The 16193-nt window shown below is 39.0% G+C and overlaps 1 protein-coding gene across 1 annotated transcript in view; it reads right to left on the reverse strand.

The window, feature by feature from the left end:
• cdh7a (cadherin 7a) overlaps positions 1–16193 on the reverse strand; it is a 62818-nt gene that overhangs the window by 18560 nt on the left and 28065 nt on the right. Inside the window, exons 4-9 of the mRNA XM_067453702.1 lie at positions 14676–14795; positions 13479–13646; positions 12812–12999; positions 9882–10135; positions 8221–8357; positions 1945–2066 (exon numbers count right to left, since the gene is read on the reverse strand). Of these exons, the coding sequence (XP_067309803.1) occupies positions 1945–2066; positions 8221–8357; positions 9882–10135; positions 12812–12999; positions 13479–13646; positions 14676–14795 (989 nt within the window). The remainder of the gene's footprint in view (positions 1–1944; positions 2067–8220; positions 8358–9881; positions 10136–12811; positions 13000–13478; positions 13647–14675; positions 14796–16193) is intronic.

A 16193-nucleotide genomic window follows, 5' to 3' on the forward strand; every position in this document is an offset into this window, starting at 1 on the left:
ATCCGACGGGTTGTCCGTGAAGACACAGGTCGATCCTCGACACAAATTAAGGCCCTTACTGATGCTGACTGCAGCCCAATAACCATAGGCTTCAGGTTGTGCAGGGGCGTCAAATGGCGACTGGCTATGTGGATCTGTTGCAGCGGGCATCCCTCTTGACCGAGGGCCCCCGTCTGTGCGGTAATGACTGGGTCTTTCAACAGGACAACGCTGCAATTCACAAAGCCCACCTGACGAAGGACTTCTTCTAGGAGAATAACGTTGCTCTTTTGGACCATCCTGCGTGTTCCCCTGATCTAAATCCCATTGAGAACATTTGGGGATGGATGGCAAGGCAAGTTTACAAAAATGGACGTCAGTTCCAGACCGTGGATGCCCTTCGTGAAGCCATCTTCACCACATGGAGCAACGTTCCCACTAGCCTCCTGGAAACAGTCGCATCAAGCATGCCGAAACGAGTTTTTGAAGTGATCAACAAGAACGGTGGGGCTACTCACTACTGAGTACTTTTTTGACACTTTTAGTACTTGTGCATTTATTTTGGGCTATGGTCTTAAACTTTTGATCAGCTGATGAACGGCCTGTTTCAGTTTAAATGCAGTTTTCAATAAATTGCCTACTCTCTAGTTTTTGTCTCTTGCTCCTGTTTCTTCTTTTGGCATTTTGAAGCAGCACTTACAACCCGGTTATGATCCACCAGTGCGAAATGTGTAAAACTTGCAATGAATCCCCTGGTCTTAAGATTTTGTTCAGGAGTGTATATAAAAATATATATATATATTTTTTTAAATATAAACATGAAGAAGTGTGTATTTGTATATACACAATTATACTCAGCACACACACATATTATATAAATATACACTTATTTTGGATGTGATTAATCAAATAATCACTTTAAAAAAAATAAACTCAACATTAAACAGATTATTTTTTCCATTACTCTGAGGTGGGAACAGGATTTATTTTATTTATTTTTTCTTTCTATGATATTCAAATCAAGTGTTCTTGTTCTAGTGTCAGAAAATGTCTCATGTAGCTTTCATGGAGGGGTAATGGTAATGCGGCCCATGAAGGAAAGGTGCCTCTAGTTGAGTACAATCTCCAGTCTTGTTTTCACCACTGCTGTTGGTCCTCTGACATTACCCAGGGCTTTCTAAATCAATGGTGCATCAAGTCACAAAATTTGTCAGTGGCTTTTATCGTTCCCATCGGGACAGAACAAAGGTCCTGCATGTTTTCTCCATGCACTCATAGCGAGCGTTTATCATGTGCCATTGGTAATGCCCTTTATACCACATTCATTTTAGTAATGACGTTCTGACAAACATTCGAATTTGAATGTGACAGAGAATGTGTTTGAATCAGGGCATGTTTCTGACTCGGAAATGAGGAATCCGTCAGTTTGCTTGTTTGTGTTCTGCAATTGCCTGCTGCAGGACCTCACATTTGGCTATTTGACACAATGCCACGCTCCCCAACAAACCAATTTCATGCCACAGTCACCTCTGTCTCATTTGCATCCGTGTAAAGCTTTTTCTGCATGAGCGCACAATGTTTTGATCCCCTGATTAGAGTGATCTGCAGCAGAAAGTCACTAGAATCCTGTTGTTATCATTTTGTCCATCTGTGGCTCTCGCTGTTATGTACTGGCTATGGATCAGCACTAAGGTCCAGACAGATACTTTCTGGTTGAGTTCTATCAACAATAGTACACAACAGTAGTAGTAGAATATATAATAGTAGAAAATAAAAGGCGCATTATTATAACCTTGGATCAAATCAGATCTCAGGAATCTCTTTTCTCATTTATTAGTTGCTCTTAACAGTAAGTGCACAATTTATGCAGTGTAAGAGAAGATTTATTTATTTGCACTATACGAGAGTATTGAAATCACATTTGATATAAAAGCCTTTTTGCTGAAGAATCAAGACCCACAATACCTGTCCTGGCCCAACGTTTTCACACAGGAAGGTCTCGTACTCTATGGCAAAGACTGGCGCGTTGTCATTAATGTCCATCACTGTGATCAGAACCACTCCTTTCCCAACCTGCGACGGATCCACTGAAATCACAGAGAAAAATATACACGCTTGAACAGGCTAACAGAGGAAAAAAACATGAGGAAAAACACATTCATTTCAATATGTTTCATTTATGTAAATGTGTTTCATTGCTTAATAGATCGCATTTATTCCAATATGTGCCTTGCCATCTTTCTGGCCATAGTCACAGTTAGTTTGCTCGCTGGGGCCTTTAAATCATCCTTTTCTGTAATTTAGCATTCAAATAATTAGTATTATGAAAATATGTATGTTATAAAATAACAATAATAAAATCCTAAATAAAAAAATAAAACAAATAAAACAAAGCTATTAATAGCATAAATTACATTCATCATGCATCAGTGTATAATAAACATAGAGAAGCAGTTGTCATATGAGTGTGCCGAGTAGCCATTTAGCTACATTTGTGTCGAGATTGATTGCGTTGATATTCCCATTGATGTCCTTACAAGTGATTGCAAATGTACTTCTCCTACTGCGGCTGCCTAAGCTTTGTTCACTCGGCCTGTTTTATCCAGAGAAACAAACATTCATATTTGAAGCTGAGTTGTACATTAACAATTTGACCCTTTGGGAGGGACAAAATAGACAAAGCTGCACTGAGGAGTAAATCTTAAAACATGATAGTCACTGCGATTGATGCAATATAGCAAACTGAAATAGGAATTAGCTGCTGGGGTTTTTTTGTTGCTCACTGCTCCCATGAGTGCTATAAAAAAAAGACTCCAGGAAATTTACTGCAGCAATACACGCAATATAATTTTATGTGAGTTTGAATCAAATTTGAGCTGTCAAAATATACAGGCCAATCGCAACATCATCCCATTTATCAGCAATCGGATCCAAAACAGCAGACGTAAGGGCCTTTTCTGGTCAACTCGGGTACATACATTAATGGTTTCAACGTTAAGCCCTGTGCAGTGTGCACATCTACTTTTAGCAAATAAGGTGATCTTTTTTTGAACCACCAGGCATGCTGCACTTGGCAATCAACAAATTAACAGACTGCACAAGGGCGTGAGGTTATTTTTGTTGTGTAACTATGCAATGTAGATATCTCAAATGGTATTGGTGCTTAAGCACAAGCCAACAGCAAACACCTGTTGAGGGCATACTGCCTCTAGTCAACCAGAACAGACGCAGCTGCTAGTATTCTTTGAGTGGGCTGACTGCTGTTTGCTTGTACATCCTCACATTCGTGTATGCTCACAATGCACTACAAAACATTTCAGTTGTGTGCTAATCAGCGAAATCTCCATTTTTGCAAGCTGTCCTGTCATTATGAGATTTCTATCATTTTGGCACCAGTAGTAATATTGAGGGCATCGACGAGGACAAAACGCGGTCGTGGTCTTCAGCCAAAAGGGTTGATGGAGAGCAAAAATAAATCTATTCTGCAGGTGTGAACACACACAGCAGCAGTGGGCTGGAAATATGCTGGCTCATTCGGAGTTGATTTCCATTGAAAACACAGTGATTTATTGTACGCAACACACTAGCTTGACTCTTTATCTGGCTAGCAGAATTCAGCCTAACTGTCTAATCCAAGCGCTGTTCTGGTTTAGGGAAAAAGCATATCCCAACAAAACAGCGCTAGTAAATATATGACTCACGCCTCCCACTATTTTCACCCTAAGATATATAGAGCCCATCTGCCTCCGTCTCGTACACACCTGCAGGAAACATGCTGAGTTGCAGGTGGAAGGAGAGAAACGGTGAGCGGTTTGAGCTAATTCATCTATTAATATGACTTTTTAGAGGATGAGAGATCTACCATGAATTAAATCCAGGCAGACTGCCATCGTTGGATGCGTATCATAGCTGGCTTTACAATGCTCTAAACAATAAAACGGGTGATAAGTTGCCTCAGCATCGATGGCACGGACAGCGCCTGTTAAGAACATTGTCGTGCCGGTGACTATAATGTCACAAACTGACGCCCATGGGCCCTCATAATTCGCCGTGTTAAGTGCAGTCACAAATGTAATAGATCTGCACTTTTTTTGACCAATGGATTTCCATGATTTTATCCCCAGACCTTCCCTGTCATTCGTGATTACAAGATAAGGACTGTTTTGAAAAAGAAATTGAGTTTGATTTCTGGGCTTATTTTAGGTACTCAGATTTGTTAGGTTTTTATCAATACGATACACTCTCAGAAAAAAAGGTGCGGTGCCCTAAGGTACAAATGTTCAAAGGTCCATCTTTGTACATTACTTACCCCTAAATGGTACATATTAGTATCTTTAAAGGTACATATAGGGGATGCGCAGGTCAATGTATAAACAATCCGCACCCAACCAACGTTTTCAACTAACCTGCCCACAACTCGGACCGCAAAAAAGAAAATATTTTACCCAACCCGCTTCCTGATCCGCGTTCTTTAAAAGTAGTAAATGTCATCGTAGCGTCAATTTATTTTGTTCTTTTTCTTAACAATTAAGATCCTGCATGTGGTTCTCCGGTCTAATCGAAGTGTGCGTCTCTCCTCTGACTTTCCAAACAAAAATCCCGCCCCCCTCTCAGAAAATGCATACAACTGACATTACTGAGCTATATGCGTTTAAAAGTCGCTTATTAAAATGGTACAATGGCATTGCTCAGTTCAACATGTTGGGAAATCGCCAATTAGGCATTTTGTCCCGCGTCAGGAAAGGAGTTAAAAGGGCTATAATGTGCCACTGGTGGCCTAAAATAGAACATTCTCCTACTTATTTTAAGCTTTCCTCTCACACTGTGTAGAAATAATATTGAATCAACTGTCCCTGGGTTGAGATGGTTTCTTCTCACTTCTATGACACGACCTGTGGAGCTGAATGTGTGCGCTGCTGCAGTTGATTCTGGAATGCAGAGGATCCTCCTTGCCAATGTACAGTGCCTTACGAAAGTATTAGGCCCCCTTGAACTTTGCGACCTTTTGCCACATTTCAAGCTTCAAACATAAAGATATAAAACTAATTTTTTGTGAAGAATCAACAACAAGTGGGACACAATCATGAAGTGGAATAAAATTTATTGGATATTTCAAACTTTTTTAACAAATCAAAAACTGAAAAATTGGGCGTGCAAAATTATTCGGCCCCTTTACTTTCAGTGCAGCAAACTCTCTCCAGAAGTTCAGTGAGAATCTCTGAATGATCCAATGTTGACCTAAATGACTAATGATGATAAATAGAAGTCACCTGTGTGTAATCAAGTCTCTGTATAAATGCACCTGCACTGTGATAGTCTCAGAGGTCCGTTTAAACCGCAGAGAGCATCATGAAGAACAAGGAACACACCAGGCAGGTCCGAGATACTGTTGTGGAGAAGTTTAAAGCCGGATTTGGATACAAAAAGATTTCCCAAGCTTTAAACATCCCAAGGAGCACTGTGCAAGCGGTAATATTGAAATGGAAGGAGTATCAGATCTACCAAGACCTGGCCGCCCCTCTAAACTTTCAGCTCATACAAGGAGAAGACTGATCAGAGATGCAGCCAAGAGGCCCATGATCACTCTGGATGAACTGCAGAGATCTACAGCTGAGGTGGGAGACTCTGTCCATAGGACAACAATCAGTCGCATACTGCACAAATCTGGCCTTTATGGAAGAGTGACAAGAAGAAAGCCATTTCTTAAAGATATCCATAAAAAGTGTCGTTTAAAGTTTCCCACAAGCCACCTGGGAGACACACCAAACATGTGGAAGAAGGTGCTCTGGTCAGATGAAACCAAAAGTGAACTTTTTGGCAACAATGCAAAACGTTATGTTTGGTGTAAAAGCAACACAGCTCATCACCCTGAACGCACCATCCCCACTGTCAAACATGGTGGTGGCAGCATAATGGTTTGGGCCTGCTTTTCTTCAGCAGGGACAGGGAAGATGGTTAAAATTGATGGGAAGATGGATGGAGCCAAATACAGGACCATTCTGGAAGAAAACCTGATGGAGTCTGCAAAAGACCTGAGACTGGGACGGAGATTTGTCTTCCAACAAGACAATGATCCAAAATATAAAGCAAAATCTACAATGGAATGGTTCAAAAATAAACATATCCAGGTGTTAGAAAGGCCAAGTCAAAGTCCAGACCTGAATCCAATCGAGAATCTGTGGAAAGAACTGAAAACTGCTGTTCACAAATGCTCTCCATCCAACCTCACTGAGCTTGAGCTGTTCTGCAAGGAGGAACGGGCAAAAATTTCAGTCTCTCGATGTGCAAAACTGATAGAGACATAGCCCAAGCGACTTACAGCTGTAATCGCAGCAAAAGGTGGCGCTACAAAGTATTAACTTAAGGGGGCAGAATAATTTTGCACACCCAATTTTTCAGTTTTTGATTTGTTAAAAAAGTTTGAAATATCCAATAAATTCCGTTCCACTTCATGTTTGTGTCCCACTTGTTGTTGATTCTTCACAAAAAATTACAGTTTCATATCATTACGTTTGAACCCTGAAATGTGGCAAAAGGTCGCAAAGTTCAAGGGGGCCGAATACTTTTGCAATGCACTGTATTTCATAGTAAATTGTGTCTAGTATTATATAAATGACAAAGATTTAATTAGCATCTTTATTTCAAACAACATGACCGACCACGACCCGAATATCATTAAAAATATTTTTGGATAACTCGAAACCTCGGGTAACCGCAGGTGACCGCAGGCACTTGCTCATTTTGGATCAACCAGCGCATCACTGGTACAGATCAGTACTTTAAGAGCACATATTAGTACCTTTTGGTTTTGTACCTACGGTACTGCCCCAGTGACAGCAATGTACCTTTTTTCTGACATTGTAAGTCAATAATTATTTTCATGTTACGACCAATAAATGTCTGATAAAAAATAATCTAAAAAATTTAAACAAATGTGTCTAAAAGAAAAACTATCAGTTTTTATTCAGTCGTTACAGTAATATTAAAATGAGTCTCTTTAAAGATTAACATTGCCATCTTCTAAAGTGAAAAATGGAAAACTGTAAAAAGGCACTTTTCTCTTCAAAGAGATTCTAGCATACAAAGAAACTTTATCCCGAATGTCCCTTTGAAAAATGGTTGCCATTAGAATCTAAAACAGCCATTTTCCAAAATTGAGATTTCTTCTTTTATGATTTTCGGGACCATTAACACCTTACCAAACATCGCCCACAGACAAAGGACTTTGAGACTACCTTTTGGTAGCAAGCAAGCCTTTGTCTCATTCTCACAGACAAATAGAAAAGGACATTTCAATCTTCTCTGCCAAAACCCATTTCAGAGACTATGGATGCCTGTGACAATGACTGATTGTCTATGAGGGCGAACCTGCAAACTTTGGTTAAGTGCATCCACATTTATGGATATGGGTTAAAAATGTAACCACATGATGGATATTATTCCCTTCCATCACTCAAGTCAATATGGTTATAGCTGTCTGTGCGAAGACTGCAGGGGATCCGCAAAAACAGATGCACTTGAGTGAAGGTCACGGTGAAAACTAGCATCAAAAAGTTAGGCGGAGAGGAAGCTGCTGTTCTGCCCATCGGCTACAATCAGGACAAGACTCGATCAAGCTACACGGATTCTGGAGGTGCCAATGGACAGCGGTCAACTCTACGGCGCAGCATCTGTTCCCATCCCGGCCAGAGCGCACTCACATAGATTGAACACTTATGCCATATTTGCTGTGCGGCAAGACAGAGAGGTGCGACACGCACGTAGGACATGGTTTGAAATATTGATCACTCCAGAGCAGCGCTAACTGTTAGACGAGGCAGCCATGAGATAATGATATTCATTGTGAAATTTTATGAAGGATTTCATCCTAATAGAATTTAGGATTGCAAAAAGACGAAATGCAGCTGCTCATCACTTACAACACCACACAAGCCGAAAGTACAGCGAGTAGGCTATCTTTCAGTAAACCATTTAGAAGAGCTCAATTATGAAGGACAAATCAAGCAGTAGCAGATTCTGTAATTGACAGACCTTGTTCGATAATAAAAAGGAGTGCCTTAGCACATATATATAAATCAGGCCTCTTTCACAGATCATATTTTGTGTTTTATTCTTTGTTTCAGCCAAGAAAGATAATTACCGTCAATGTAACCTTCACAAATCTCCAGAAGACCTTCAAACCATAACAGTAACCATATAAATTAGCTCCGTAATTGCATAAAGTAATTTGAGGTCACTCACAGCTTTCAGTAGCCAGGATGGTGATGTTGTGTACAGCATTGGCCTCTCTGTCTAATGGCTTAGCAGTGCTGATGACTCCTGTTGATGACTCAATGTTGAAAAATCGCTCCAAGTCTGTGTTTCTGTCAATTGAATACCTGGAAAAAAGTTTTAATGGATTTCAAGCTTTGACTTTTAAATGAATTCTATAGATATGCCCTTAAGCTACAAGCCCCAGCAGCAATCATTATTTTCAGTGGCTCTTGGGCTCAGAACTACTTAATTATGAACATTTGTCTTTTAGCACAGTACAACTGAGCCCCACTACTCATTTACAGTCAACATTTGCATCCACTCCCACATAAATAAAATAATTTAATGCAATAATAATGACACTAATGATTTGAATATGTGCTGTCTTAGGCCTCCTTTATATTGACATGCATTTATGTGACTAACTCATCAGACAGCAACTGACCGAAGTCACCCGAGACAAACTATGACACCTTCAATGCGTTTTCCTTATTCGCATGCAACTATGTGAACAGTATTATGCGCCTTACCATTCAAAAGTTTGGGGTCAGTAATATTTAATTGTTTAAAAAGAAATTCATTCAGCAAGTATGCACTAAACTCATGGGCGTCGAAACCATTGTGTGTGGGTGGGACAAGAACCACCCCCTTTTTACGACCAATGATATTGGACCCACTCACTTTTATCGTCTCTAATTCAGCACATGTCTGTTTACCTATCCCCTAAACCATAAACACTTATTATTAAACACGTTAGAAGCTTTATTTCCACTTTTCTAATATTTTTTCCATTTTTATTGAAAATAAATGCCTTTCCGATCTGATATGTGATGGGAAAAGGGAGTAGAGTGAGTTCGGCAAAAGGCAGATTCGAACCTTTGATTTGATTTGCGTCAACTTGATGCCATGTGTCTTACCCCTACACTATTGCCACAGTAAGTAGTTCAGTGATTTCCAAATTTTGTCTGGCCCAATCAATCATTTAGTAAGCGGTGGTATATTTGTATTTAATTGAAATGGCATCTAACCTTACTCCAGTAGCCCATGACTAAACTGATCAAAAAATATTTAGAAAAGATTCAGTTTCTATAAAAATATTAAGCAGAACAACTGTTTCCTACATTGATAATAAGAAGACCTTGATGTTCCTTGATATGATAAGCCATGATTTCTGAAGGATCATGTGACACTGAAGACCGGAGTAATGATGCTGAAAATTCAGATTTACCATCAAAAAAGAAGAAGAAGAAAAAGCCCACTGTAAAATATATTAAAATGTTTATATTAAATTGTAACAATATTTCACAACATCTTTGTTTTTACTGTATGTTTGATGAAATAAATGCAGCCTTAGTGAGCACAAGTTACCGACCCCAAACTTTTGAACGGTAGTAAATATTTTTTCATAAGCCATTTTGCGCAGGTTTGTGATCAGATCTCTATCCAGAGATATATTACGCTGCAAGGGGAGATTGCAATCCAGCTAAAGACAATCTAGATAGTATCTATATTTGAAAATCAGGTCTTATATTTTTTATTAAGGTTTTAAGCTTTAATTAAAAAGCTGTAGTCTTTCTCGAGATTTAATCTATCCTTCATAAAACCAGTATCACTACGGTGTGAAGTCATTCCACGAGGCCAAGCCTTACCTAATGGGACTATTGGTGGAGTCCGGGTCCAGAGCAGAGACGGTTCCTATGATGGTTCCCACTTTAGCAGCTTCGGAGACGACCATTTTACTGAGCGGAGGGGAGAAGATAGGAGGCTCATCTACATTCTCCACAGTCAGCCTCACCATCGCCGTATCACTGAACGGTCCTTGAGACAAGAACCGAGGGTCTATGTTCCTGTTGGAGGCCTCAATTTTCAGAGTGTAGCTTGACTTTGTTTCAAAGTCAAGATTCTGAGGTAAAGAGCACAAAGGAAGGGAGGGAGGGAGAGAGGGGGAAAAGTGTTGAAGAGATAGTTTTGAAATTATAAACAAGGACAGAGAATATGTGGTAAGCATCCAGACAAGTCAAAAACAGTTCAGATTTGAAATCTAGCCATGATGTGTGTAGATATATAATGCATCCAAGAACCCTTGATCTTCTCCTTTTAGTTCTCATATTTCATTTAAGTATTGCTATCGATTGACAGGACAGAAAAGAACGGTGTCAAAGCAGTACATTGATTTTAAGACAGAGATACATGATGCCGAAAATGTCTTGTGGAATACTTTCTCATATAGTCATTTATCACTCCTGACTGCTGTAATATGCAACGCATTGAAAACTACCTTCCGTGCCTCCTTCATATCATTGACAATACATAACATCCCTGAGGGTGCAACAAAGCCAAATCCAGCACTTGTGAACATTTAACTGTAGCTTTAAAATGAGAAGTCAAAGTCAGTTTATTGTCAATTCTATCCTACATAGTTTCCCTGGAAACCACAGTGCAAATATAAAACACTCTATATACAAACATGCAGAGTTCAAAACGCAAGTTTTTTGGACATATTACCTTCGACTCATGTTTGTTACATAATAATTTGAAAATCTTTTTCTACAAATATTTCGATCTAATTTCTCTGTGTAAATGTCAAGTGGTGTAACCAAGTAAAAAGTAATACAATATTTTATATTTATTAAGTAGTAAAACAGAACTGATGCACACTAATGTATTTTTTTAAACGAAGAAAAATAAAATGTTATACCAAACTCCAAAGTTTCCTTTTTAATTTTTTTCTTTAAGCCCAACAAAAAAATATCAAAGTAATTCTAATTGAGAAATTGAAAACATATTTATAATAGAGCTATTTGTGAATCATTTGAAATAAAGTTGGACACAAATATTTTTGTATAAAATATAAACAATATATGCTAGAAGTAAAACACACCCCAGAACTTTATTGATGGATTATGATATACCTGCCTAGACCATAGAGTACCTTTATTTTAATAGTCATCTCAGGATGCATTCTCCATTACTGGACATTTTTTGAACATTGCACTATGATAGTAAAAATTAAGCTCTGTGCAGAGTTCAGTTTGAATGTACATAGGTTTAGGTAAAAAGTGCAAGCTAAATACATTAAAAAGCACACAGAATTCAAGACATGGGTGCAAAAATGCCCCTACATGAGTTTTTATTTCTATAAAAAAAATGGCACACAAGCAAGAGGGATGGGTAGATGTAAGGTGGGTCAAAGCACTTGAGGAGCATGATCGCCTGTGGGAAGAAACTGTTCTCGGGTCCAGTGGTTCAGGAGTGTATGCTCCTGAGGCTTCTCCCAGAATGAAGAAGGACAAAAAAGCTGAAGGCCAAAGTATTGTCCTTCATGCTGTTACTGAATTTCTTTAATACACTGCTTGGGGGAAGTAACATGCTGAGCAGTCTGCACTGTAGGGGCTTCCAGCGAGAGGAAGAGCAGTTTCCAAACACTGTTGATTTCCTGAAGTCAACAATTATCTCTTTTGTCTTGTTGACATTAAGAGATGGTTGTTGACTCCTCAACATTATTCTAGGTCTCTCATCTCCTCTCTGCATGATATCTCATCATTGTTATTGATGAGCCCTAGCACTGCGATGTCATTTCTAAAGTTGATGATATGGTTGCCGGGGTGCCTGGCAACCAGGCTAAGAGTCAACAGCGAGAACAATAGAGGGCTGAGGACATGTCCCTGGAGGACACCAGTAGTCACGGTGACAATTTGTGAGGTCTGGTCATGGAACCTGATTGCCCGAGGTCTGTTTTTCGAGAACTCTGTGATCCAGCGAAATTCCAGCAATGCAGTATATTTTAACCAAATTGTTGAATACTGAATTCATGTTAAAACACAAAACAATGAATTTTATCATACGTGTTATTCCTAAAGGGTAGTTTTGGCCATAAGCAAAATGTCAGAAGTCAAATGTAGGTGGGCTGGAGGTCTTGATATGGGTCATACCCAGCTGCTAACAGCACTTCATTTTATCCCACCAGTCGATCTGTCTATCCGTCTGTCTGTCTGTCTGTCTATCTATCTATCTATTTCCCTTTAATTTATAATTTTGTCATTTTATTTGATTATTTGTGCCGTACTGCTGCATAGGAATGCTATATTGTCCTTTTTGAATCTAAGCCAGGCAAGGTTTACTTATTTCCTAATAGAATAAAACACTAATTTCAACTATTTAACCCAGTCTTTAAACTAATTGCTGGAGGTTTGTCGTTTGTAAATGCATTAACACAATAGACCTATACTCCATGTGTTCTACTACCGGTCACATAAAACCCATTTTTTCATGGACTTTTCGATAAAGATTTTTCTCAATTATCAATAAATGTGTTAACCATTAAGGCATGTAACAGTAGAGTTACTCTGCAGATAGAATACATGACTTGGGCTGCAACTCAAAGGGTTCTTATAATGGAAATGATCGTTGATAGTGTCTGTACGCGAAGCCTCGAATTAACCTCTGACAGCATCTGAATATACAGACTTTTTACATCACACTCCCTTCACAGGCATAAAAATTGCATTGCCTTCACTTATTTGCCGTCATAGCAATGGCGCTGAAAGTACATATAAGGTTTGGGCTGTCTATGGCCTACCTTTTGCAGAGTTATGACTCCTTCTTGGGTATCTTTGTCTGGCGCGACCCTGAACACCCCAAGGCCGTCGCCCTCTATAATTCTGTAGTCCATCTCAGCGTTTGGTCCGATGTCAGAATCCAAGGCTTTTATCTTGGCCACCACTGACGCCACAGGCAGGGATTCAGGCACGGCAAACTGATAGGATTCTGCAAAAGAGACCCGGCAAAAACACACACACACACGCAGAGGTTATTGATGATGCTATTTCTCTTTTTTCCATCCTTATCACCCAGCTGTTAGGGCCGGGTCTGAGCTAATAATGTATCCTTCTGCTCCGTAGCAGGTAAGCCACTCTATAGATATAGCAAGCACGAGGACAGTCTGAGCTCTGCACATTCCCGGACACATACTGATGGTGGTGAAGGAATCATGCAGCTAAAATAGGACCAGAAATGACTATTACAATTATCTAAAATATCCTCTATTATAAAAGAAGATTGTTCAGTTCTATTCAGAAGATCATCTACCTGATTATTACACAGCAACTACAGCAAACGCTTGATCTCGATAATACAAGATCAGCTCAAGTTATTAAACATCTCAGATTGCACTCATGCAGACAGACAGCATGCCTTAATGATGGCTCAAGTCTACGTTTGCTTTATAGTCAGTAGTAGAATCATACTCCGTGAAAAGCGGGGTGGGTTGTCGTTAACGTCCGTCAGTGTGACCGTCACCGTCGTGGTGCCTGAGAGTCCTCCCATTTGACCGACCATGTCTTTGGCTTGGATTACCAGAAGATACTGGTCCCGTGCTTCCCGGTCCATGTTGGGCAGAGCTGTTCTTACAATGCCTGCACAGAAAAGTTCAGGTGTTTTATTTTCAGAATAGTTTTACTGAATGTACTGTTGTGTAGTTTAATTAAGAAATATTGGGGGTGTTGGTGCATGAGATGTACTGTGTAAAGATAACATCCTCCTGTCCTGAAAAGGCTGTGAAAAAGCATCTAGATTACAATATGGATCGCTTCACTTCTGTATTACAGGGATATGGAGTGCCCATCAATTAAAATAGGATTACCATTTAGTAATCTAAACAGCAAGGACCTTTTCCAGATTTGTTAGGACATATCATAATGGATCTCTCATCGATGAGTCAAATTCAGTGAAGCCAGTGCAGGACTGTAAATCAATTTCCTCTCCAAGTCATTGTTAGTTTTGGAATTATTTCTTAGTACACTGAGAGGGATTAAATAGTACGTACTTCCTTTTTGCACACAGAAAGCTATGATAAATCCTAATCAATAACTGCTGCTATTTGCTATATCTGGCTTCATTTTCCTCCACATGTTGTGGTTGCATCTCTAAATTTAGCTGTACACTTTAAAAGAAAAGGGAGAAAAAGTTTAATCAAGGTTTGTAATTTACCCCGTTGATTGAGTCCATATGTGGAAATGACCTCAGTGACAGCTAGAGTGCTGATTACATTAAGGATTTCATTCCCTGTAATCAGTTGTTAATGTGCGGCAGTAACTTCATCACAAGTCCCATCAACTTTTTCTGTCTTTAAGTGAGTCAATCAAAGTAGCGGTCTCTTGACGTTTTCATGTTTCCATTACAGGAACTGGCGGTTACCACGTCATCGCCTTGAGAACACACGACTCAAGTTACAATGGAAAGCATGCTTGTTTTTTAGTATGGTTTTTTTTTTAGAAACTAATTTTAATTAAAATGTGCACTGCGCACTGTTTAGCCAAAGAGACTGACGGATGAGAACGATTCAAAAATCTAATGCTTGATATGCTTTAAATCTCAACACTTTAGTATCGGAATATTTTACTGACAATATCGCAAAGAAATAAGCATTTGTAACTTCTGCGTACCTGTCTTTGGTTCCACTGAGAAATAGGGTTGTCCCTCAAGGATGCTGTACACAACTCTGGCACTGTTTCCATATGTGGGATCATCTGCGTCAGTTGCCTTAACCTCAACCACAGATGTGCCTGGAACAAATTATCCACACAATTTTGTCAAAATGTTACCAGACATAGACTGGATTCATAAGCGTTGGGGCTCACTTGATTACAGAACTTAAATCTGATGCAGCCAAAAAAACATGATTCGAATATGCTGGTTTGCTGTTCAAGAACCATTTTATTCCTTCTTATTTTGTTGTGTAAAAGATCAACATTTATCTAACATATAAATCTTTTTGATCAATATAAAAGGTGTTTTTTTTAAAATAGCAACCAAAAAAAAAAAAAAAATTTGACTTGCATTGTATTTTTGTGAGCATTTTGAAAGAGTAAAAACAAAATTAAAACAAAAATGCTGTTTTAAAAAAAAAAAAAATTAAATATGCATTTAAAATGTCTGCTCCATTTCTGAACTATCTGACCTGCTGTCAGTTCCAGAAACAAGGTATTTGCTGCTGATCACTAGAATACATGAAGTTCATTATAGAGCATTTTGTAATCACATTTGATAAGAGTCAGAGTGGCTTCCCGAGTGACAACAATTTTCATTTCCATTGTGTGGCAATTTCCCCAAAAATTATGATTATGCTTTCTTGAACACATGGGATGGAAACGCTGCTTTATCCGTAAATTATTTTCGTGATTGTTTTTCATATTACTATTTTTTGCATAAATTAACAAACTAACTCAGATAGAAACATATCTTGCGTGCTTCTGCAGTATTTTTATGCTTGTGCCTGTCTTGATTACAGCTGGTGTTGCTTCAGTTCTCATTAAGCCATGCATCCTTGCAAAAGCCCAGAAGGATAAAACAAATCTAATCTAAATCCAAACACGAACTTTAAACACAATTTTGTATGTGGCCTGCACTTGCTTTCTCTTATCTTATCATGACTTTTATGTTGTTGTTGTTGTTGTTTTTTGTTTTTTTTTTGTGGGGGGGGGGGGGGGGGGGGTTGCACAATGACATCTGCAGCAGATACAAGTTTGGGGCATATAGGATTTTTTTTTTTTTTTTAAATCTCTTATGCTCACCAAGACTGCAGTTATTTGATCAGAAACACAGTAAAAAAAAAGAAACATTGTGAAATATTTTTACAATTTAAAATAACGATTCCCTTTCAGTCGGTCACACTCAACATCACGTTGAAGTATTGGCATCGCTATATACATTGGTGACATTGACGTAAAGTTTCTGTTCTCTTCTTCAAGGAATGAGGGTTACATACGTAACCACGATGTTCCCTTTCAGTCGATCACTTTTGACGTAACGTCGACGTCACCCATGTATTGCGATCCCAATACGTTGGTCAGGTCAAAATAACGTCTCTGTCCCCTCCTTCAGGGAGTGAGGGTTACATACTAACCAAGACGTTTTCTATTGTAACTATTTAATTTATTCCTGATTACAAAGCTGAATTTGCC

The sequence above is a fragment of the Pseudorasbora parva genome, chromosome 9, assembly GCF_024679245.1.
Source record: "Pseudorasbora parva isolate DD20220531a chromosome 9, ASM2467924v1, whole genome shotgun sequence".
NCBI classification, from domain to species: Eukaryota; Metazoa; Chordata; class Actinopteri; order Cypriniformes; family Gobionidae; genus Pseudorasbora; species Pseudorasbora parva.